This window comes from Gopherus evgoodei, chromosome 7 (genome assembly GCF_007399415.2).
Source record: "Gopherus evgoodei ecotype Sinaloan lineage chromosome 7, rGopEvg1_v1.p, whole genome shotgun sequence".
NCBI classification, from domain to species: Eukaryota; Metazoa; Chordata; order Testudines; family Testudinidae; genus Gopherus; species Gopherus evgoodei.
In genome coordinates this window covers 46,296,359-46,320,782 of record NC_044328.1, presented here as the reverse complement: position 1 = coordinate 46,320,782, position 24,424 = coordinate 46,296,359, and the positions used below count along the sequence as shown (strand labels likewise).

Sequence of the window (24,424 nt, the reverse complement as noted above, 5' to 3'; positions counted from 1 at the left end):
ATCCCTCAAACAAGGGGAGGGCAGTAGGAGCCCAGCAACTGGCTGGAACTGGAAGGGGAGGGCTGAAGGCAGCCTTCCCAAATAGTGGAAACAATTAAGGAATGACTAGACCTGTGCTGTACAACTTATTACCTAATATTACCCAGGTGAGTTAATAAAGCTAATAAACCTAACTTAACCATATCCCTGGTGTATTGTCTTTCTTACTGCATGGCTGGGACAATGGGTGTCTTTAAATAACAAAGCTTTCCCCCTCTTCCTATACAGATACAGAAAGCAAATAGGAAGACTTCTGGCCTGCAAACTATTAAGCTAATTATTTGATAGGAGAAGCTCTGTTTGTTTTATGTACTGTATTTTGGAGGGTGAACTTAATCTGCCATTTTGTTGTTTTAAAATTTCTCTAATGTGAATAATTTCACTGGCACTTTATTTTTCTTTTGCACAATACTGTCAAGTCTCCTGGACTATTCTCAGTGGATGCCCCAGTCTCCTCAATACTGCACCTGCTCTTAACCACAATACCTTTACAATAGAATAGGCACATGGGGCTGAAATCGTAACTCCACTAAAATCAATGGAAAAACTCTCATTAACTTCATTGGCCCAGAATTTCACTCAGAGACTTCAGTCACGGCCTCCAATATTGTCTAGAAAATGTTGCAACGGAACTAAATCAAGAACTCTCCAACTAAATGTTGAACAGCAGAACTGTTCCAAATTTTGTAATAAATCATTAAGTCCTCTGAACAGATAGCCACCTTATTTGCCATGAAAACACCAAAGAACTTTAAGCAAGTGGAAACTCATAAACCTTTCTACTTCTTGCCAAGCATCTTGAGCTGTGCAAACCTGTGGGTTTGATTATGCCACATGTCAAATGGAAAATAGTAAATATTGCAACTAGCAAAAGCTGCATGTTAATGTACATGGGTAAAGAAGTGTATATAATATGTGGGTACATGGGGCAGGGGATGATTAATTTTCAGAAGCCAGAGGAGACTGCCCCACATTAGCTAGTACTATTTTTGATGAGAAAACTTCACAATCCTGTTAACAATTTGCCAGTCAGATGGAGTTATTCTTGTCAATAAAAGTAATGAGCAATAATTTACTAGTTCTGGTCTGAGTTTTCACTCTGTTACTTTCTCTCTGTGAAATGATACTGCTGTGATCCCCACCAACATATAGGTGCTGGCTCATAAATACAGCCACAATGAATTGATGATGATCTATCTGCAAAACTAGCATATGCCAGTTCACTAGATTATGATACATTTGGAGAAGGATGCAGAAGAAAGCACTTGCTGGTAAGGAATTTCTGCTAAATCTTTTTTCATGTCCTCTTCTCTTGTTTCTGTGCTTTTGCTCTTTTGCTCTATTGAGAGGTAAATACTATATTATCACTATAACTTGATATAGTAATTTTAAAGTAGTACAGCTAGGTGCAGTAACACTGAAATAACAGTTCAGAGAGACTATGGCATATTGGTCTACTTAATTTATCTATCTCTACATTTATAAAAACATATTTCTCTGAAAGTTAATAAGTCTAAACTAACTTTTGATAAAAGCTACTGTTTACCAAAAGAGCTGTAAGGAGTTATTGTATAAAATTAACCTTTAAATCCAGAATCCAGAAATGTGGTCAAGACAAAGAAGCTCTCAAGTATCCTAAGTATTCAAAGCATTTATTCAACTAAGTGCAAATCTTCTATGGCTCTTCTAAGTATGGATAACAGTCAGCACCACCATAGCCAAAAGATGACAAAAAGTCAAAAATAGAAACTAATCTCGTTGAGTGCTGCAGTTTCCTTATATCGTTTGTGCCTGCAAATGTACAATTCCACAGAGGCCTCAAGAAGGCAAAGGTGTTTAAACTGGAGAAGTATTTTTGTATTTATGAAAAAACGTAATGTGATATAGTCAAGGGAGGTCTAGTTAATTCTTCGCAACACAGAGTTTATGACATGGCACTTCTGACAATACTGCTTCTATGCTATTTGATCATTTTCTTGATTATAATAAGTAATGTAAATATTTTTCAAACTTCAGTGCCTAAACCAAGGCACTTAAATAAAAGTGACCTGATTTTCAGGAGTAATAAGCACCCACGTCTCCTACTGTCTTTAGGGGAATGTTGGGTGCCCACTGTGTCAGATAATAGAATCGCATGCAATGTATTTAGGGACCATACTGTATTACGCTGTGTGTGAATGGTTTATTTATGATTGTGTTCTACTCCATGCAGGAGGGGCTACCACAGCTCCCACAGGAATTAAATACTCTGGGAGGTGATTGAAGTCAATCACTGAAACTAAACAGTTAATACAAACTAAACAGTTTCAGGGAGGTACCATCCCATGGAATGGTTTGCAGATACTGGTTCCAGGTGTTTGTCTGCCAACTGCAATATCTCTCCTCCTATAACATCCTGACTCCTAAATGGGCTTCAGACCTGGGATGGCTAGACACAGAGAGAACATTGCTACTGCTGGCATTGCTACTTTCTCCAGTGCACTGACAGAGGCTAAGCTGCAGAATGGCCTGACAACATGCTCACAGAGTAAACCAATAGAGCCAAATGCTCATAGAGAAGCAACTTCAAAGTATGGGGGAAACAGAAGGGATTCCTTCTCATAGCAGACCTCTTAAGTTCTGGTTATGTAACGATATCTACATGATCGGATGATCCGTATCATACATGAATGAATGGCTACAACATTCACTTATAAATCAAGGACTGAAATATTGGGATGCATCTGAAGAAGTGGAAGTTTTTACCCACGAAAGCTTATGCCCAAATAAAGCTGTTAGTCTTTAAGGTGCCACTGGAATCCTTGTTGTTTTTGTGGATACAGACTAACATCGCTACCCCCCGATACTAAACAAAAGAAGTGACTCACTCAAAGGATTCTGGTTGTGGTTTTAATTCTTCCAATAATTTAATCAGATATGTATGCTTTCTTCCACAGTGTGGAGAAGCTCAAAAGAACAAGCAATATTTCCCAGGCAGGTGTAAGACAAAGGATACATAATGGACTGTTTTTACCTTGATCAATTCAGAGTTGGCGGCAGGTAGAAGAGTCAACATAAACAAACCAGAACCTACAAAAGTAGACTGATTGAGCAGCTACAGTACAGATTTGCTAATGCGTCTTGCCTGAATGTCTTTTTCTGCTACTGAATTAATGCAGTGAGCAGTAAGCAAAACAAGTTTCAAAAGAAAATGAGTATTTAAATTAGATGGTTAGGCCCAAATTCTCTGCTTCATTGAGCTTCTGTTCCATGCAAAAGAAAGACTGGAGCAATGTGAAAGCTGGCTACAGCACCCTGAGGTTCTGAGCAAATTTGTGCCATCCTGAGCCCTGATGTACATTCAAGCAGCCTTTGGGCTTCTCTAATTTTTGCCACTTAGGTGTGGTTTCTGAGGTATTCCATGCCAGTTGCATTGCACTCTCGACACACCATATATGCTGAGGACAGGTGGTGGGTGACAAGGCTGGCTCAGGAAACAGACATAGTGGCTCTGCAACAGCTGTGAGCTCCCCTACACTCTGGTGATGCAAAGGCCCTGAGAAGGCATTGAAGAATCTGGCCCTGCATGTTCTTTTAATACAGTTTTCAACATGTAATTATTAGGACTGTCAATTAATTGCAGTTATCTCATGCAATTAACTCAGAAAAATTAACCATGATTAATTGCACTTACAACAATAGAATACCAATTGAAATTTATTCAATATTTTTAGATGTTCTTCTATATTTTCAATATTAATTTTAATTACAACAAAGAGTACAAAGTTCACAGTGCTCACTTTATTTTTTTATTACAAATATATGCACTGTAAAAATGATAAACAAAAGGAAGTATTTTTCAATTCACCTCATATTATTACTGAAGTGCAATCTCTTTAGAGTGAAAGTGTAACTTACAAATACAGATTTTTTTTTTTGGTTACATAACTGTACTCAAAAACAAAACAATGTAAAACTTTAGACCCTACAAGTCCACTCAGTCCTACTTATTCTGCCAATCACTAAGACAAACAAGTTTGTTTACATTGATGGGAGATACTGCTCCCTGCTTCTTACTTACGATGTCACCTGAAAGTGAGAATAAGCATTTGCATGGCACTCTTGTAGCTGGTGTTGCAAGGTATTTAAATACCAGATATGCTTTGGTCACCATTCCAGAGGACATGCTTCCATACAGATCCTCATTAAAAAAATAATTTATCAATTAAATTTGTGACTGTACTCCTTGGAGGGATAATTGTATGTCTCCTGCTCTGTTTTACCCACATTCTGCATATATTTCATGTTATAGCAGTCTTGGATGATGACCCAGCACATGTTCGTTTTAAGAACACTTTCATAGCAAGTTTAACAAACTGCATAGGTACCAATGTGAGATTTCTAAAAATAGCTACAGCACTCGACCCAAGGTTTAAGAATCTGAAGTGCCTTCCAAAATCTGAGAGGGATGAGGTGTGCAGCATGCTTTCAGAAGTCTTAAAAGAGAAACACTCTGATGCAGAAACTACAGAGCCGAATCACCAAACAAGAAAATCAACCATCTGCTTGTGCTATCTGACTCAGATAATGAAAATGAACATGTGTTGGTCCGTACTGCTTTGGATCATTATCGAGCAGAACCCGTCATCATGGACACATGTTCTCCAGAATGGTGGTTGACGCATGAAGGGATATATGAATCTTTAACGCATCTGGCACGTAAGTGTCTGGCAATGTCAGCCACAACAGTGCTATGCAAATACCTGTTCTCATTTTCAGGTGACATTGTAAATAAGAAGCAGGCAGCATTATCTCCTGCAAATTGTAACCAACCTTGTTTGTCTGAGTGATTAGCTAACCAAGATGTAGGACTGAGTGGACTTGTAGGCACTAATTTTTTACATTGTTTTATTTTTAAATGCAGGCGGGTTTGTACACAATTCTACATTTTGTAAGACCAATTTTCATGATAAAGAGATTGCACTAAAGTACTTGTATGAGTTGAATTGAAAAATACTTGTTTTTGGTTTTTTACACTGCAAATATTTGTAATAAAAATAAATATAAAGTGAGCACTGTACACTATGTATTCTGTGTTGTAATTGAAATTAATATACTTGAAAATTTAGTACATATCCAAACATATTTAAAATAGGTGGTATTCTATTGTTAACAGCATGATTCATTCATTTTTATTAATTTTTTAATCACTTGACAACCCTAGTAATTATTAAGAATTAAACATTATTAGTCTATGTTTAATTATGAATGTCATAGGAATTCTATGGTGTTTATTGTGGAATTCTTGATACACAAGAATTTAGGAGGTACAATGTTCTAATTCTACTTGTGTTTTGCTCAACTAAATCTCTATTTACTTTCAGACTGCCAGTTGCATGTAAGGGTGAAAGATATTGCAAAACTCTTGGATAGTACTTGTTGTGTAAACTCCTTGATACATTTCCACATGATAAAATTTAATGAGGTTTGCCTTCCAACAGATTATTTACTACATCAATTTGTTTCACAGCACTGTATTTGCAAGAGCAAGACACAGCAGAGGTTACTTTGGTTTCTTACCGTACTCAACGTTCTGTAAATAAAGCGCAACCCTTAAATTTGTAAAATCATTAAAAATGGCAAATTCTCAATTTATTTTGCTTTATCTAGCTCATATAGCCTCAGCTCCCATTTGTGGTCAGTAAAAATATATATATATACAAATAAATGAAAAAATATATTTAACAGTAGTTTGAGCTTCTATATTCTTATATTTCTAACTGAAAATAAATTAAATAAAAAGGAGGATTTCTGGTCTTGTAACAATTACCATTGTTCTCTATGTTTTAAAAAACAACAGATGTAGTAACAGTAAACAGTAAAACTGAAACATGATATGGATTTCACATAGTCAACAGAGATTGTGTGATGCCATATACATATTTGCATATACAGCTTGTCTTCACTAGAGAATTTTAGGGGGAAAAAAACATTACCATCAACGATGTAACACTGGTTTTGCTGAATCAGTGTTAGCAACATTGGGAGCCCAGTTTAGGCAAACTGGTAATTTCCAGTATTTTTAGCACTAAATCAGTTATGCCTGCTGAAGAACAGATTAATTTAGCATGGTCCAGCCAAATAAGCCTTGTCTACATTAGGTCTTTCACCAGTATTAGCAGCTCAACTAAGATTACAACTACACAATGAGCTAGGGGTGTGATTCCATTGCTCATATATGCATCCTCGTGTTAGTTCAATGAGAACTCCCCCAGGCATGTGTATACGAGCAGGGGAATCACATCTCTAGCGGATAGTATAGATGTAGCTTAATAGTAATAATGGTGGGAAATATTTTTTAAAATTTCCCCAGTACAGAAAAGGCTAAAGGGAGGGCAATTACTTCCAAGACATACTGCGTGGTTCAATGGCACCTAGTGACATTATTAGTCAGATCATTCTGCTGCCTCTACTGTTAAAGCCATTCTCTTATATTATGCAGCATCTCTCTAATGCAGCTCACCGGACCAGCAGAACTCAGGCATACAGTGGTGCTGGGATACTTCAGTGTTAGACAGGAAGGGTCTGTCACCCATTCAGAAGTCATTCCTATCTCCTGATAACAAAATAACACAGAACAGTGTTCTTGTCATTTTGGCTGCAGAATTAGAGCCAATCTGTGCAAGTTGGAGCACTCCTGTTAACATTATGGGAATTGAGGGCACCTTGCAAGATCAAGCTCATAATGCAGAGCTAGTGACTCTTTACTAGAGGGAAAGAGTGTGCAGAGGGTAAATTCAAGCACCAGAAGGAATACTAACAACATTATTACTATTATACCTCGCTCTTATATAGCATTTGCATCAGTAGATCTCAAAGTGCTTTACAAAGGAAGTCAGTATCATCACGCCCAATTTAGGTATACTGAGGCACAAAGAGGAGAAGGGACTTGTCCAACATCAATCAGCAGACCAGTGGCAGAGCCGGAACTAGAACTCTGGTCTCCTAATGTCAAATAGATCAGGTCAGAGTCACACATGCAAAGGGGGAACCTCACTCAGATGATTAAGACTTGTTTGGGAGAAGAGAAAGATGCGACTTTCCTCAAATATATTCTTAACTGCTGAAAACAAACACAATTTTTGTCTAAAACATATGAATGACATGCCTGTTTATTAAACAGTTTGCAGCATCGCTGTAGCTGTGTTGGTCCCAGGATGATCTCTGTATGGCTCAAAAGCATGTCTCTTTCACCAACAGAAGTTGGTCCAATAAAAGAAATTAATTTAACCACTTTGTCACTGGTTATCACATAAATGATGATGACAGAAAAAGAGCATAATTCAAATCCTAAACTTCAATTATGTGAATCATATGTGACGGCATTAGGACAGAATCTTTTATTCCAAAACACTGGTTGAAATCCAGCTCAGGCCACTGATAACCAAAATTGTTTTCACTTGATAACTGGTTAGTGGCATTTATAAAATGGGCTTATTCCAGTTTCTGTCCTGTGTGTGTCCATCCCTTCCATCAGCAACTCAACAAGAACTAATTAGCACCCTTTTTGGTAGTGTTAGAGAATCCAGAAACTAAACAGGCTTGGAGACCTAACCACCACCTTATCTGCGGGAAGTGGTCCCACCAAGATCAGGGTTGATGCACCTTATGGGAAAGTTTGCATTAATTTATCCACACTGAATAAACAGAACTTCAGTTTCTAATGCTTCCAATGTCACTTTAGCAAGCACTACCTTCATTTAAAATAAATTAATTCATTCTCCAGTTGGTACATGTTTACATATATACCTACCTCAAGCTCATCAAGTGCACTTCCTAGCATAGCTGAATGAGATGTAGGATGAACCTTTTGATTTCTAATTCCTTGAGAAGCATTAGAAATGACATTGAGAGCGCTCTGTATTTCATTGCAAATTGAGTCCTTGCTGGCTATAAGGGATGCAACATCTGAATGTTCCAAACAAGCTGAACAAATTGAATGTAGAAGAGACGAATTTTCCTTCAGAGAAGCACGTGCTGCTGCAATTTCATCTCGTTGATTGCTAGATTTCAAATCCTGCCAGGAAAAGAAGAGTTTTTAAAGCACACTAAAATTGACAAGTAATGTAGAAACAAATTATTTCATTCTGTACTATATTTTCTAAAGGAAACAGTGACTTAAATTTCAGCAAAGATTGATTTACTATAGCTTTCTTTTGTAGCACTTTATTACTTATTTTTAAAATAAGATGAAATTTAGACGAAAGCAGAAATTAAACTGAGGGAAAGGAAGAGGAACAGGAAAAAAATCAGGATTTTTAGAATAGTTGAAGCTCCTGCTTCCAGCCTCAGTTCCTTCAAACTGTGGGCAGAAGAGTGAAGTGAAAGACACAAGAATGAGTGGGAAAATTATAAGGAAGTTGCTGACTGCCTGAAAGTCAATTGAAGTCAATAAGGACCTGTCACAGGGAGGCTGGCCCCATAAACTGAAGGAGGTCCAGTATCCCTGTGCCAGAACAAGTGCTCCCAGTTGGCTAATTTAGGGGATGGGGCTGCACCTGGAGCTATAAGGGGTCAAAGAGTGACCGAATGAGAGACAAAGCCACAGAACACGAAAAAAGCTGGACCCTCAGACTGCCCCGGGAGGGGAGGCAACAAAAGTCTGATATCTAAAAGGAGAGTTGAGGAACTGTTTAAGTTTGGACAATAAAACTGCCTAAAAAAGTGAGTCCTTGACAAGCTGAGGAGAAGCCCTGCCTCGTGACAGAGCCCTTCCATTGGCATTGCATCTAAAGGCATTATATAAAAAAAAATGTAGTAGCCATTTCTTTCCCCATCAGCTGATGGCTGGAAAATGGCACTTTCAGTATTGAATAAACAGAGCCCTTGTTCCAGCCCATATTTTTGTGGAGACCTGGGGGACCACCAAACCAGATCTTGCTTCCTCAGGATAATTTGGAAGACTCAGGGGCAAAGCAACACAGAGGGAGCCTTAAACAGAAGCAGATCACTGCTTCCCTCATTGATCATTTACTTAGGATAAATTTAACTATTGTGTAATATGTCTTTTTAATCATCAGTAAGCCATTGTATAAATGAAATCCCACATTACAGAGCTGGGTTCTTTCATACAACATAATCCCACCCTAGCATTCATCTGCACCTTGTTGTGTCCGCTCTGCGCAGTATCTTAGCTGTTCCTAGCACTGCACTCTTCTGGACAGAGAGCTCTGATGTTGTTCCTGGGATCTGTTGGAGCCACTCACCCAGCTTAGGAGTCACAGCCCCGAGTGCTCCTACCACCATTGGAACCACTTTGGCCTTCACTTTCCACATCCTCTCTAGTTCCTCTTTCAGGCCCTGGTACTTCTGCAGCTTCTCATACTCCTTCTTCCTGATGTTGCTGTCACTTGGCACTGCTATATCTATCACCATCGCTGTCTTCTGGTCCTTATCTATTACCACAATGTCTGGTTGATTGGCCAGTACCTGCTTGTCCATCTGGATCTGGAAGTCCCACAGAATCTTAGCCCTGCTATTCTCCACAACTTTCTGTGGAATCTCCCATCTGGTCTTGGGAGGATCTAGCCCATACGCTGTGCAGATGTTCCTGTACACAATGACAGCCACTTGGTTGTGCCGTTCAGTGTATGCTGTTCCTGCCTGCATCTTACATCCTGCCACTATGTGTTGGACTGTCTCTGAGTCTTCTCTGCACAGTCTGCACCTTGGGTCCTCTCTTATATGGTAGACCCCTGCTTCAATGGATCTGGTGCTCAGTGCCTGTTCCTGTGCTGCTATGATCAGTGCCTCAGTGCTGTCTTTTAGTCCAGCCCTTTCCAGCCACTGGTGGGATTTCCCAATGTCAGCCACCTCAGCTATCTGTCGATGGTACATCCTATGCAGGATCTTGTCTTGCCATGGCACTTCTTCTGCATGGTCTTCCTCCCATGTCTGCTGCTGCCTCAGGCATTCTCTCAGCAGCTCATCTTTGGGGGCCATCTTACTGATGTACTCCTGGATGCTTCGGGTTTCGTCCAGGACAGTGGCTTTGACGCTCACCAAGCCCCGCCCGCCTTCTTTCCTGCTGGTGTACAGTCTCTGGGTGTTGGACTTGGGGTGGAAACCTTCATGCATTGTGAGGAGCTTCCGGGTCTTCACATTGGCAGCCTCCATGTCCTCCTTTGGCCAGCTCACTATACCGGCAGGGTATCTGATAACCGGCAGGGCGTATCTGTTAATGGCGTGGATCTTGTTTTTCCCACTGAGCTGGCTCTTCAGGACCTGTCTTATCCTTTGATGATACTTGGATGTTGCTGTCTTCCTTGCCTCCTCATCGTGGTTTCCATGTGACTGTGGGACGCCAAGGTACTTGTAGCTGGTCTGTATGTCTGCTATGTGGCCCGCTGGTAGTTCCACCCCATCAGTCTTGACTATCTTCCCTCTCTTCACTACCATCCGGCCACACTTCTCCAATCCGAATGACATCCCGATATCCTCACTGTAAATCCGCGTCAGGTGGATTAGTGAGTCGATGTCTCGTTCATTCTTAGCATACAGCTTGATGTCATCCATGTAGAGGAGGTGGCTGATGGTAGTTCCACTCCTAAACCCATACCCATATCCAGTCCTTGTAATTATCTGGCTGAGGGGGTTTAGGCCTATGCAGAACAGCAGTGGAGACAGTGCATCACCTTGGTATATGCTGCACTTGATGGCCACTTGTGCAAGCTGCCTTGAGTTGATTTCCAGTGTCGTCTTCCATAGTCCCATTGAGTTCTTGAGGAAGGTCCTTAGTATCCTATTGACTTTGTATAGCAGCAGACATTCACAGATCCATGTGTGCGGCATTGAGTCGTAGGCTTTCCTATAGTCAATCCAGGCTGTGCTCAGATTGGTCTGTCTAGACCTTGAGTCTTGGGTGACTGCTCTATCTATGAGCAACTGGTGTTTTGAGCCTCTGGTGTTGTTCCCAATGCCCTTCTGAGCTGTGCTCATGTACTGGCCCATATGGTCCTGTAGCTTGGCGGCTATGATACCTGATAGGATTTTCCATGTTGTAGGGAGGCAGGTTATTGGCCGGTAGTTGGATGGTTCTATTCCCTTGCAGGGGTCTTTCATGATCAGCACTGTCCCCTTCCTTGTGTTAGCCAGTTTGGGTGGGAGCCTGCTGCCAGCAGCTGGTTCATCTGTGCTGCTAGGCGTTCATGCACTGCTGTTAGTTTCTTTAGCCAGTAGGTGTGGATCATATCTGGTCCAGGTGCTGTCCAGCTCTTCATGTTCTTGACCCGCTGCTGGATGTCTTCTACTGTGATGGTAACTGATTTCTGTTCTGGGAGATTGCTGTGCTCTGTTCTCAGGTCCTGCAGCCACCTTGCACTGGTGTTATGAGTCTTCTCTTTCTCCCATATGTTCTTCCAGTACTGTTCAGTTTCTGCTGCTGGTGGCTCTGCTGTTATTGTGTTGTTGCACTGTAACTGGGAGTACACCTTAGATGGTTCTTTAGAGAACAGGGCATTTCCTTTTTTGGCCTCTGCTTCTCTAGTGTATCTCCTTAACCTGGTAGCCAGTGCTGTGAGCCTTTGTTTAGCAGTCTCTAGGGCTTCATATGGAGTCAGGCCCTTGTATTTTTTCAGTAGCCGAGTCTTATCCTTAATCTCTACACCCTTCTGTAATTCCACCAGCTGACTAACTTCTCTCCAAGTCGCCTTGGTCTTATCCTCCAACCTCATTTTCCAGGGTGGGTATATACTGTTGTTCTTCTTGATCGTACAGCCAAGCATCTCCAGGATTACAGAGGCTGTAGCGTATACCAGTTCATTGGTTTAAGTTATGGTGGTAGTAGGGATTGTCATGAGGGCCCTATTGGCATCTTCTAACATACTATCTGATGGTACTTCTCCACTGAGCCTTGGTAATTGGTCTCGAGGATTGACTGTAGCTAGTTTCTCCATGATCTTATGCCTCATATCAGCTGCTGTGCTCTGCAATGGAGGGGGTGGCAGTGAAGTTTCAGCTTCAGGAGTGGGCTGCACATCCACTTGTTCTTCCAGGCCTTCTTGAGTCTGGGATGTAATGTGGAGTTGGTCTATCTCAAGCTGCGAGAGCAGCTTCCTCTTTACTATGTTGAAGCGTTGGGTAACTAGCTGTTTCTCAGTAAGTGTGGATGTAGGTCTTTTGTCTATCCATAGCCCCCTCATACGTTTCATATATCCCCTCTCCTTAGGTCTACTGTTATAGTAGCATTCCATCAGTTCCAGGTTCTCTTGTCTCGTCCATGAATGGTTTATTCCAGTAGCCCACTTATCGTCAGATTGTCCTGGTTCCTCGACATCTGGCGCGGACCTTGTTAATCCGGGCGACGTCCGAGCCGGTATGGCTCTCCTAGTTCGTGTTGCTCTCATATTTCAGGTAGGCAGGTGATGCGTTAGGGGTACCAACCGGTATTTGAACCCCGGTCTCCCGTATCAAAGGGCGGCACTCTTAACCACTACTCTATGTCACCTTTATATATATATAAAACAAGCATTATGAAAAGGATTGGAAAGCAAAGGCTCTGACTCTGTAGGTATCCAATAAAGTTACTAAGGACTTGTCTACACTTACTGGGGAATCGACAAGTGGCAATCGATGCATCGGCAGTTGATTTAGCGGGTCTAGTGAAGATCTAGAGCAGATCACTCTCCCATCGACTCCTGTACTCCATCGGATGAAGAAGAGTAAGGGGAGTCGACGAGAGAGCATCTCCCATCAACATCGCGTAGTGTGGACCCCATAGTAAGTAGGTCTAAGCAACATCAATTTGAGTTACACTATTCACGTAACTCAAATTGCATAGCTTAGATTAAATTTCCCCTGTAGTGTAGACAAGGCCTAAATTCAAATAGTTCATGATTTTACCTTTCCCTATAACCGCATGCCCAAAAGCGTATGTCATTACAGAATTCTCCTGATTTATGCTATGTGCAGAGGGTCAGAGAGCCTGGAGTCAACGTTAAGTCAATCCAACACTCCAGTTAGCTGGATTTTTACTACTCCTAAGTATTTCTCACTTTGGATTAATTGAATCATGCCCTTGTATCAAGCCAAATTCTTAAGGCCTTCTCATGGCAAATTTCAAGATTTGTGCCTCAGTAAGGACTCCAGGATTTAAGTAGGTATGACTAGTGAAATCAACAATCATAAAAAGGCAATCATGCTTAACAATAAGCTCAACACTTGTCATGTTATATAAATACATATAGCCCATGTCAAACCCAGTGAGCAGGCAACTTATATTTGACTCAGGGGCAATATACCAGCTCTCTGAGGAAGCTTCACCTTCTGGAAATAAACATCCAAGAACATGAAGCTCTAGGGATAGCACAGATATTTTTAGGGTTTTATAGTGAGCTGTGTTATCACAGCCACCTATATGCAGGTTTATTCAGAAATGCTCCAAGTTTCTAGATATTCATCCATTCCACAATTAAATTCTTTGATCCTCAGTTATAGCCTCTATCAACCCATTCCATACCCCAATTATTCTCTGAACTAAAAATCTCTTCTCAACATCCACTCTCCACATATGGGATCCATGCAAGGACCTGGGCATTGCAACGCTCAGTGTTGTGGCACCTAGAAAATCTCAGGACTAACACTGATCCACATAGCCTGAGTTAGGTGCGTAGGCTCCCGATACAATGAAAAAGGAGAGACCGGTACATAAGAATGTAGTCCATACAGTCAGCACACTAGGACTGGAAGCCTAAGCTAGCCAACAGGAAATGCTGACCAGAAAGGCGTGTTGTAAACTCTATTCCTCTCTCAGATAAAGATACCTAAGTTTGGGCTACATGAAAGCACCTTGCTTTGCTAGTGATCCACAAACTGGGGGAAATCAGTGTGCAACAAACCAACTGGGGGACCTTCCTTAAACCTTTAGCCTATTGGATAAGGTACTCACCCAGAATATGGGAGACCCCAATTCAAGTCCCCCCGAAGAATCTGAAGAGGGATCTGCTACCTCTCAGATGACTACCCTAAACACTAGACTATTGAGTCATTCTAACTCTTTCTCTGGCCTAATTAATTTTTAAGTATCCCATTGTTTAATTAAAGTGGAATAACTTCAATAGAAGAGATTGAGGGACTCCCATGTCAGACTATTCCATAGCCTAGTGGCCATGGCACTCACCTGAGAGGTGGCAGATCCCCATTCAAATCCCTTCTCCCCTGGAAGAGAGGGGGACCTGAAATGGGGGTCTCCCACATCCTGACTGAGCATAAAGTTTATAAGAGAGGTCCTCCTCCCTCTGATGATTTTGTGTCAACTTTCCTGAGTGGTTCAATTCAGTAGACATGCTCAGGGCCACCAACTGGAATCAACCCCATTCACACACACAGCTTAGGCTGCCAAACGTGAATTTCTCTGAGGCTTAGGCATCCAGACACCTATCATGAGGCATACTCAGGAAGGAGATATGTCCCTGTGCACCCACATGCCCAGAAGCTGAGGGAGTTTAGGCACCTACAGGTTAGGACGCAGACGAGTGAGAGTTTTATGGATCACGGTGATACCTAAACACAGGACTTAAGTGCCCCCAAAATGGGACATAGGCTCCAAAGTACTTTTGTGGATTCATACCCTAAGTCTCCTTATGTTTAGTCCTTGCCCATAAATTTTACTAAGGTAAACAAAGTTCATTCACAGATTGCTGTGTGGTTGCCACATAAATATATTTGTATGTTACTTCTGAATGTTCTCCTTTTTTCGAACTTAGCTATATACAGCTTCTTCAGCCTTTTCCACGTCACCCCCAAAATAAAGTTAGAGTCTAAGATTTTAATTTCCTTTATGAAGCAAATTCAATGTCTCCATAACATTTCAAATGAAGTATTTTCTAATTCAGTCATTGTCTCTGAGTTAAATGCAGTTGCCTTAGTTATATATCTTAGAACATCATTTGCTTTTTTACATAATGCATACACGGTGACTCCATCACCACTGACTTTTTCCTTTATGTCCCTTTCTTAATTTTTTCCTGCAGCTGTACTCTGTTAAATATATATTCTCTTTCATTATGTCTATATGCATGGTTGAGACACAGAATACCCTTTGTCACTTGCCCACTTCCCTAATTATTATAATATGCTGTTTCCTCAGGAAGTATTCACTTGCTTCCTATCTTAATATTATTAATGACTTTTTATCACTCTAAAACTTTAATAATCTTTAAGACCATTTGGAGGACACAACACAGAACCTCCCTCTAGTCACTTGGTAACACTGGATATAATACTCTGCACCTAAATATTTTATCTTTCATTATTATTTTTGTTACAGTAGCACCTAGGGATTCCAACTGAGACCAGTACACTATACAAAAACTATACGAGAGACAGTTCTTACTCCAAGGTAGATTTTTAAAGGTATTTAGGCATCTAAAGATGGAGATTGGCTCTTCTGAAAGTCCCATTAGTTGCCTATCTCCATCCTTAGATGCCAAAATACTTTTAAAAATCTGGCCCTTACAGTGTAAGCAGATAAGACAGGCAAAGGTGGGAAACAGGGCCACAGAGACAGAACCAACTTGTCCAAGCAGATCAGAGGCATAACTGGGACTAGAACTCAGGTCTTGTCTCTCCCAGTCAAATATTTTATCCACTGGATCAAGCTGACCCCACCCTCTAAAATGTATGGAGAGTCTCCAGATGTAGAATGCTCAACATGATTATTAGAGAGGGGAAAAGTGAATAGAGAGATAAATCCAGAATTTGCAATTTAAAAATTAATTTTGCTTTACACTGGTATTATTTTAACCCACAGATTAAAATTATATTAATAGTTAACTTTCTCTTGTTGACCAATATATGCTGGTTAGCGCACATGCACGTGCGTGACAAAACACACACACACACACTCATTAAGCACCAACAATATTAAGCACAAATATGGTTACAATGATGTAGCCTAAACTGACCTATACCATAATCCTATTCACTTATGTTAAGTAAACCATGACACCTTACATTTGTGGAAGTAAACATTAGGCATATGCAGACAGGAAACTTGTCAAAATCAAGATACTTTCATTTCATGTCTTAGTACATCCTAGGGAAGTACCTTCATGGAACGCTAATATGAACAGAACAAGAAGTTAGGGAACTGGACCAAACTGATGGGTTGGATTTTAGTGACATGCAAAGAGATGTTTAACTTGTAAAATCATCATATAAATAAAGTAGTAATATTTGCAAATTAATTTGGATACTGTTTTAAAAGTCAACATTTTGAATAGCTTATTCCAAAGTCACCTGTAACTATCTTTAAAGAATCACCAAATACTCACATTTCTCTGAACTAGGCAAAACCAGATTACAACATGACCTATAGGGTCTGGAAGACAAAGCCTCTCAATTAAAATTTAAAAAATTACAAAACCTGCCTGTTCCTTGTCAGCATCCCACTCCTAAACTTTTTCAGGTTTCAGGGGACTTTTGCTGCTCTACTTTTGGAAAACAATGTTTTTGCATACTTAAGACTTAACCTACTTCTCCTCTCTCCCAGGCTCTTCATTGACTTCAGGAAGAAGGTGCAGATATTATACACAAGTACCAACCACACATTTAAACCCATCCAATATATAGAAGCCACATCCACACAAACAGTTTTAAAAGTGTGACAAACAATGTTCAAACTAAGATATGGCTATAACATTGTTTGCTTTCACAAATGGCCTATGACTGTGATACTAAAAACAAATCCACTTAAGTAAATCCTTAGTCCTATGAAGAATCCCAATGAAGTCAAACAAAACTGTAGCAGATCTGTTTGCACTAACCGGACCAATAACCCAATTATATTCAGAAAGTAAAGGTAGGACCAAATCTTCCAAGGCAGTTAGGCACCTAAAGAGGCAGATAGGTACTTAGGAAGGACTTTCAGACACAGATTAGACACTTAAATCCCTTTGATTTCACTTGCTGATACAATTTTAATAATCCCAATAAGCACTTTAGGTGCCTCTTTAGTTACCTAAAACATCGTTAAAAAATCCGTCCCTATCTCTATTTTCTGAATACTGTTTCTGTCTGTAGTACTGTTTCTATGCTGCTATTTTTTTTAAAAGCTTTCCTATCCATACTGGTCAGTGAAACAGTGTTAAACTCATGCTAAGCAGAATTGCATTAGGAAACTCTACTTAGTAGTTTTTGGGTGAGCCCTGCTTGGCAACACAGCATTCCTGCTGCTAGTATGGACAGGGCAACAGGGAGCTGGGTAGAGGAAGTGAGAGAGATTCCTTCTTTTAAAAACAGTTAAAAAATACCGTTTGAAGCCTTTACAAAATGAAGAGCAAAAATATTTAGGCAATCAAACAGGATTTTCTCACTTCATTATTTTCCTCTCTTTTTTGACAGAAGAAGAGAGCTTCTGGACTTCATTGTCACTGTATGAAAATAGAAGAGCATTTCCTGTGTCGTGAAGCCAACACTTTTATCATAGAGACTAGCTGTCTTCTCCAATGGTGCCGCATGGCAGGAAGCTAGAATTTTAAAATTTAAAACAACAAGGAGGGGCGGTTCTGCTTTCTCCACATCTGACTAAGTGGGAGTGAAATAGTTAGCTCACAGAAGTCTTGCTGTATCTTTTCAGATTTTAAAGCAGTTTAAAAACATAGTTGAAAGTTAGTAATCAGGCATCTTAAAGACTACTTTGGCAAACCTCCAAGTGTTTTTCATTTAATTTATCTCCCACTAAGATAGAAAAATGCAGAATATTAAATATTCTGGAACTTTAATTAAGTCAATTATCAGATTAGGATATAAAAGGAAATTAGGATGCCACATCTGGATTTTTATCCATAGCAAATGCATCAAAGCAGTGTAACATCACTGGTGCTCAAACTGAGCCAGCTTGCAGCAAAATTCTCACCCTCTCAAGGCTTGTCTTCACTAGAGAAAGGGGGGAAAGTATTTTAAATGTGTTTAGTCAGCTAATTTATGTTAATTAAAATGTGTTAAAAGGCAAATGTAGTTTTAACACTCATTAGCCAGGGTGAAATGAGGGTTCGTGTTAACCAGCTTATACGTGTTAGAACTACAACTTGCATTTTGTACTCTAGAATTTCAACACACACTAGTTAACATGTTACCTAACATATGTTAAAAACACGTCTTTTTTCCTACTGTAGACACACTGTCACATACCAGCACAGTCAGAGAGAGAGCAGTTGTATCCCAGGGAATTACAAATCCCCTGCTTCACCCAGCAGAAGAAAGGTCCTTAAACTCAAAAACCCACAGTGACCTTGAGCAGCTGCAGAAGAAATTGTCACTGGCTGAAGATCAGGAGCAAAAGAAAGAGCTCTGAAGCAACATGGGATGGAGGAAGAGAGGGAGGTAGACTGAGATACACAGGAAAACTAGATGAATTCATCAAAAGGAAGAAAAGTAGAATAAAGGGGGAGGCAGTGAGATCTAGTAGAGAGAGCACTGGACTTGGACTCAAAAGACGTGGGCTCTAGTCTCAGTTCTGCTATTACTTGTTGGTGACCTTGGGCAAGTCACTTCACCTCTCTGTAACTTATTTTCCCATCTGTAAAAGGTGGATGAAAGTGCTTTCAAATCTAGTTACAAAACATGCTATATAAAGGCTAGATATTCATAAGAATACAATTTTCTCTTTTAAGATGGTGTGAGGGGAAAATGGCAAGAAGAAGAGGAAGGAATAATAAAAATAATGATACTCAGATAAAAGTGTTAGGAGCCTTAGAAAGATAGATTAAACTAGGCTCCAACTCCTTTTATATTCTGATTGGAACTAACTGACTAACTGCTTTTAAGAATCATCAACAATTCATTATTAATGTGCACCCACATGCAGCTCCTGATACCAGGATGATCTACATCCTTATCCAGGGTCCTAGAGCCTCCAATCCTTTTATACCCTTCCCTAACTAATGCACTGCCCAGGGCTTCCTTTTTAACATCTTGGCACAATCCATGCAGAACGTAATGCCCAAATTTCCCCATTGCTGCAGTAAGACATTTCTAAGTTTTCTAAAAGGCAGGGCATTTTATGACATTACATTGTTAACCCTATCTATTTTTGTCAACATTTCAGTGTTTAATTCTTAACTCGGTTTGGATTTCTGGAACACTGAAGGGCTGTAGTAACCAGTTGCTCAGAATCTGTAGTCAGCTCTGCATTTGGACCTTTTAGTGTTAAGTTTACATATTAGAGAGACTAAGAGGTAATATATTTTATTGCACCAACTTCTATTGATGAGAGAGAGAAGCTGTCAAGATTACACAGAGCTCTTCTTCAGGTCTGGGAAATGTACTCAGAGCGTCACAGCTAAATACAAGGTGGAACAGATTATTTGGCAAAAGTAGTTAATACATATTTCAAAGGGATCATTCAAGGTAAAGTGACCCATGAATGCCTCTCCATTCATAAGACGGGGAAAAAGCTGGAACGGTAGGGTTTAGGGTTATAGATTGTTGTAATAAGCCTTAAATCCAGTGTCTCTATTCAGACCATGTCTCTCTCCAACAAAAGTTGGGACAATAAAAGATGTTACTCACTGTAGGGAGGTGCCCTGGCTCCCCGCCGCACCTGAGAGGGGTGAGCCAGAACAGGTGCTTCCGTGGGCGGAGCCACTGCCGCTTGTCCCCGCCCCCCGGAAGTCAAGGGGCGGGACAGGAAGTATAAAAGCCCGGCCTCAGCACTCAGTCAGCTGCTGACTGCTGGAGAGGACAGATGCTGGTGCCTGAGCTCCAACTGGGCCCAGCCTGCCCCGTGCTCCCTACCTGGAGGAGCACTGGCCTGACCTGCCCCGCGCTCACTACCCGGAGGAGCACTAGCCTGACCTGCCTCATGCCCAGTACCCGGAGGAATGCTGGCCTGAGCTTCCCCGTGCCCGGTATCTGGAGGAGCGGCCTGAGCTTCCCTACGCCCAGTATCCCGAGGAGCGGCCTAAGCTTCCCTACGCCCGGTATCCAGAGGAACCCATGGTCTGGGACCCACCGGACAACGCCAGCGAAGGACAGGTACCTAGAGAGGGGGAGATTGGAAGTGGCCCGGGGGAAGCCGACCCCAGTCTGGCTCCAGGGGACCCTGAACCAATGTCAGTGTGTTGCGGCCAGGATTCCCCACTGACTGCAGTGAACCCTTACGCTGCTAAGGGCCCCGGGCTGGGGTGCAGTGGAGTGGGAGGGCCTGCGTCCCCCCTGGCACCCTTCCAAGGGTGGCAGACTTCCCCCTCTCCCTGGCCTGAGGAGGCCTCTTGTGCTGTTTAACTCGCTGTTCAGCCCCTGCTTGAGGGTCTGACTCTTACCTGGGTTTGTTGCCCAGCCCTGAGCCAGGGCTTGGGCTTTACAGACTGCTACTGTTCACTTGTTGCTCAGCCCCTGCTGAAAGGCCTGAGCCTAACCGCTTGTTGCCCACCCTACCCAAGGGCCTGGGCTATAGACTTTGTATTCGCTCAGCCCCTGCTGAAAGGCCTGAGCCTAACTGCTTGTTGCCCCGCCCTACCCAAGGGCCTGGGCTATAGACTTTGTATTCGCTCAGCCCCTGCTGAAAGGCCTGAGCCTAACTGCTTGTTGCCCCGCCCTACCCAAGGGCCTGGGCTATAGACTTTGTATTCGCTCAGCCCTGCTGGGAGGTCTGAGCTGTGAGCTGCTTACAGCCCTGCCCCGCCCAAGGGCCGGGCGAAGGTACTGTTTGCTCAGCCCTGCTGAAAGATCTGAGCCCAAACTGCTTATAGACTCTGTACTTGCTCAGTCCTGGCTGAAGGGCCTTGAGCCTGAGCTGCTTGTTGCCCCGCCCCTGCTCCAGGGCCGGGCTTATAGACCTCAGCTTAGCCCCTGCTGAAGGGCTAGGACTCTGAATTGTTTAGAGACTATTCGTTTACTCAGCGCCTGCTGGCGGGTCTGGGCCCTGCACGGACTGCTGCCTACAGGGAGGCGCCCTGGCTCCCCGCCGCGCCTGAGGGGGCGAGCTCCAGCACCGGACCCTTACACTCATCCACCTTGTCTCTCTGATATCCTGGGACCAACAGCTACAACACTGCATACAAGCTGACCTGTGTAATTGAAACCCCACGTTATCTTTTAAGTCAAATATAGCATTTGTTTCAGTATAAAAAGAGAATCCAGTCTTCATTGTCAGGAATCACTGGTCTATTAATCATTAATATGTCAGAACTGTCAAGTTAATGTCCACTATTGAAAGTAAAGAGGTCTGAACTTGACATAATCATGTGGTGATCAAGACTGTTTAGAATCCAATGTAAGACTAAATATGAACAACCAATCATGGCAACAGATTGACAGAAATGGGACACTTGTGTGTACACCTCACAGAGTTATGGAAAGCAAAGCTGCAGCAGTCCCAGTAGAACTTGGAAGTATATGATTGGTCCTTGAAAAAATGAATGAGAAATGGCAACACTTACAGAAACACCAGCAGGATAGGTGCCAGAAGAGGAAGCTTTTAACACCAATAATTATTTTAATGCTTTTACAACAATGTATTATTTCTTATGATCTAATCATTCTTCTGAGATCCATGCAGAAGATCCTTTCCTGGCCTCTGTGGCACTGTCTCCCCACGTAGTATCTTGTGGAAGGTATTTTTAGGCGCACCAAACAACAACGGTAAATATTCTGTTCCCTATTGAACTGGAGATCTGAGAGTGGGAGGGGCTGGCTGAGAAGGGGTTTACTGGGTACAGGGTCTTGGTGCACACTGTTCCCTCCTTCTCCTTGAGACTTCCCTGTAGCCCCACTTCACCAAAAGATCCCCTCTTTAAAGAGCAGAGTCAGTCACCAAAGAATAGCAGGGGACCATGAGACAGTACAGATCAAACCTGAGGACACCATGAAGATGGCCTATTAATAGAGCACTTTGTAGCCTCTTTGGTGGAAGTAGGAGGTTTGGCCTCCATAGCAGAAGGAAGGAAAACTTCACCCCTACACCTCCTGAGGGAAGAATTTGGAAGAAACTCCAATGATGGCAGTTTAAATAATGTTTTTTAACTATTTCACTGGTATAACTTCAGCAGAATCAACCAGCTAATGTGTTAATCCAGTATGGATGGATTCACTTAAACAGATGTTCAAAAGCACATTTTAAGATACAAAAACTTAAGAACTCTATCACATAATTCATTTTTTAAAGGAGAGGAAGAAAGATGACAAAGTGGATAATCTCTGTGAGAAGATGGGGAATAGAAAGAACAGGTGAGGGAACTGGAAAATCTCAAGGGTTAACATAAAGAAAGATTGTGATGAATGGATGTTTGTTGGATATGAACGATCTCAAAGAGATAGAGAATTTTTTCACAGATCAGAAGCCAAACTTCCTCTGAAACCTCTAGAACTTCTGTGAATTTTATTGATCTAAATCCAGAGACAGTAGCCATTACATTTATCCCATCTAGGCACAGACCTGGCACCACAGACACAGGAAACCTGGTTCAAATCCAGTTAATTTCATCCATGAAATGAATTAAAAAAACACAACAAGAAATGTCTGCCTTTGTTTCTGAATTGGATTTATCAAATCGTCAAGTACATGCAAAGTTCCACTGGACAGGAGCGTGTGGACTTTGCAGAGGAGGGGAGGAAAGCTCTATTTTTGGTGCATCTACGGCAACTTCAAAGACCCAGTCTCTTCAGTGGCCAAACACTATTGATAAATTTCCTGTGGACTTTAACCTCATGGATAGATTTGTTTATATTTCTAAATCATTGCATTAACCTTCTGTTGTGATTCTATTTTTGACAGAAATGGACCAAAATAAAAACAACATCCAGGCTCCTCTGAACTTTGGGCTTGTGTATACCTATATTTCGATCCAAATATTGCAAGTGACCTCCAAAATTATATTGAGCCAAAACCAGACCACAGATCCAAACAATCCTAAAGTATAAGGTGTTCTAAAACAGGATCCTGAGCCAAAAGATTTTATCTCTAATTTACTATTAAAGATTCACCATATCTTTTCTCACTGAGTCCAAGCAATCACTTCATTTTCAAAACTGACTTATCTTAACCATAAAAATATTTTCAATTATTTTGGCTCCTGGAAAGTTCCCATACTTCTCCAGGAATGTGGTATAATAGAAACATATAAATTCAAGACAAATGACCATGATTAAAATGTGATTGGAACTCTAAAATTCAAACAGCCTGTTTGCTAGCTTATACAAAAATGTATGTGTACGCATAATTTCAGAAAGATCAGATTTACTGGTAGCCTTCTGTTGTCAGTTTCTTTTTGTTACATTTTGATGACAAATGTCCTATAAATTGCATATCTAAAGTATTATCATGATTTTCCAAATTCAGTGTTATCATGAATAAGGGCCTGGATCCAATAAAGACTTACACCTATACTTGTCTTTAGAAAATATGAGTGAAACCTTGCCCCATTGAAATCAGTGGTGAAGCTTCTATTGACTGTAATATGGCCAGGATTCAACCCTATGAGTAGTACCATTGTAGTCAGTGGCCTACTCCTAATAGATAAGTCTTTGCCTGTACAGGACCTTATTTTCAGTGTTTGATATTGTCAGAGCAATAGCCCATATCCCCCAACAAGATCTGTCCTGTAGAAATAGTGGTACCGGTATTATTTTTTCTAACTTTTTACTGAGTCACTACCACAACTTTAAAGCATTTTCACAATCCAGTTAGAATGCTTCATAATTCAATTGCTGAAAGTGATGAGTGAGGAGAGTTTTCTATATTAGGTAAAATAATAGTTGCAACTGGCAGCCTTACAAAGTAGTGACCTAACACCCTCGACCTTGAAAAATACAAAGACAAAGTCTGAGGCTTCTGAAATCTGCTGCTATTTCCAAATAAAAATAAAACAGAAGAATAATGTGGCTAGACAGGAACAATGACAGTTTAGAACACAAAAATACAGGCATGTAAAGAATAGTTTTTCTGTTCTATATCAAGGCAATCTGGAGATTAACTGTATATTAGAGCTGGTGACATTTTTCAATCAAAAACATATTTTGGTAAGAAATTCACATTCAGATGGACCAAAACATTTCTCAAATTTATGTCAATTTCACCAATCTTTTCTGTTAAAAAAAAAGTTTAAAAAAAATCCCCCACAAAATGAAATGTTTTGTTTTAACTTTTCTTATTTCAAAACAACTTTGTTTCAGTTTTTCCTTCCACTATATTTAATATTTTAATATTTACTCATTTTGTTCATCCCCAAATTAATTTCTGACTTTTTGATTCACCAGAAGCCTTCAAATATTTCATCTTTGAATCAACCCAAAACACTTCATATTTTTCAAAATTTCTAATGAACCAAAACAATCAGTTCTTTGCACAACTGGTATGGTATGGTATGGTACCTATGCAAGAGAATGAGCCAACCGCGCAAAACCTTAA

The 24,424-nt window shown here is 41.0% G+C and overlaps 1 protein-coding gene across 1 annotated transcript in view; it reads right to left on the bottom strand.

The window, feature by feature from the left end:
• The window catches only part of CTNNA3 (catenin alpha 3), a 987,819-nt gene that overhangs the window by 772,685 nt on the left and 190,710 nt on the right, over window positions 1–24,424 (bottom strand). Inside the window, 1 exon segment of the mRNA XM_030569668.1 lies at window positions 7,832–8,095. Within this exon segment, the coding sequence (XP_030425528.1) occupies window positions 7,832–8,095 (264 nt within the window).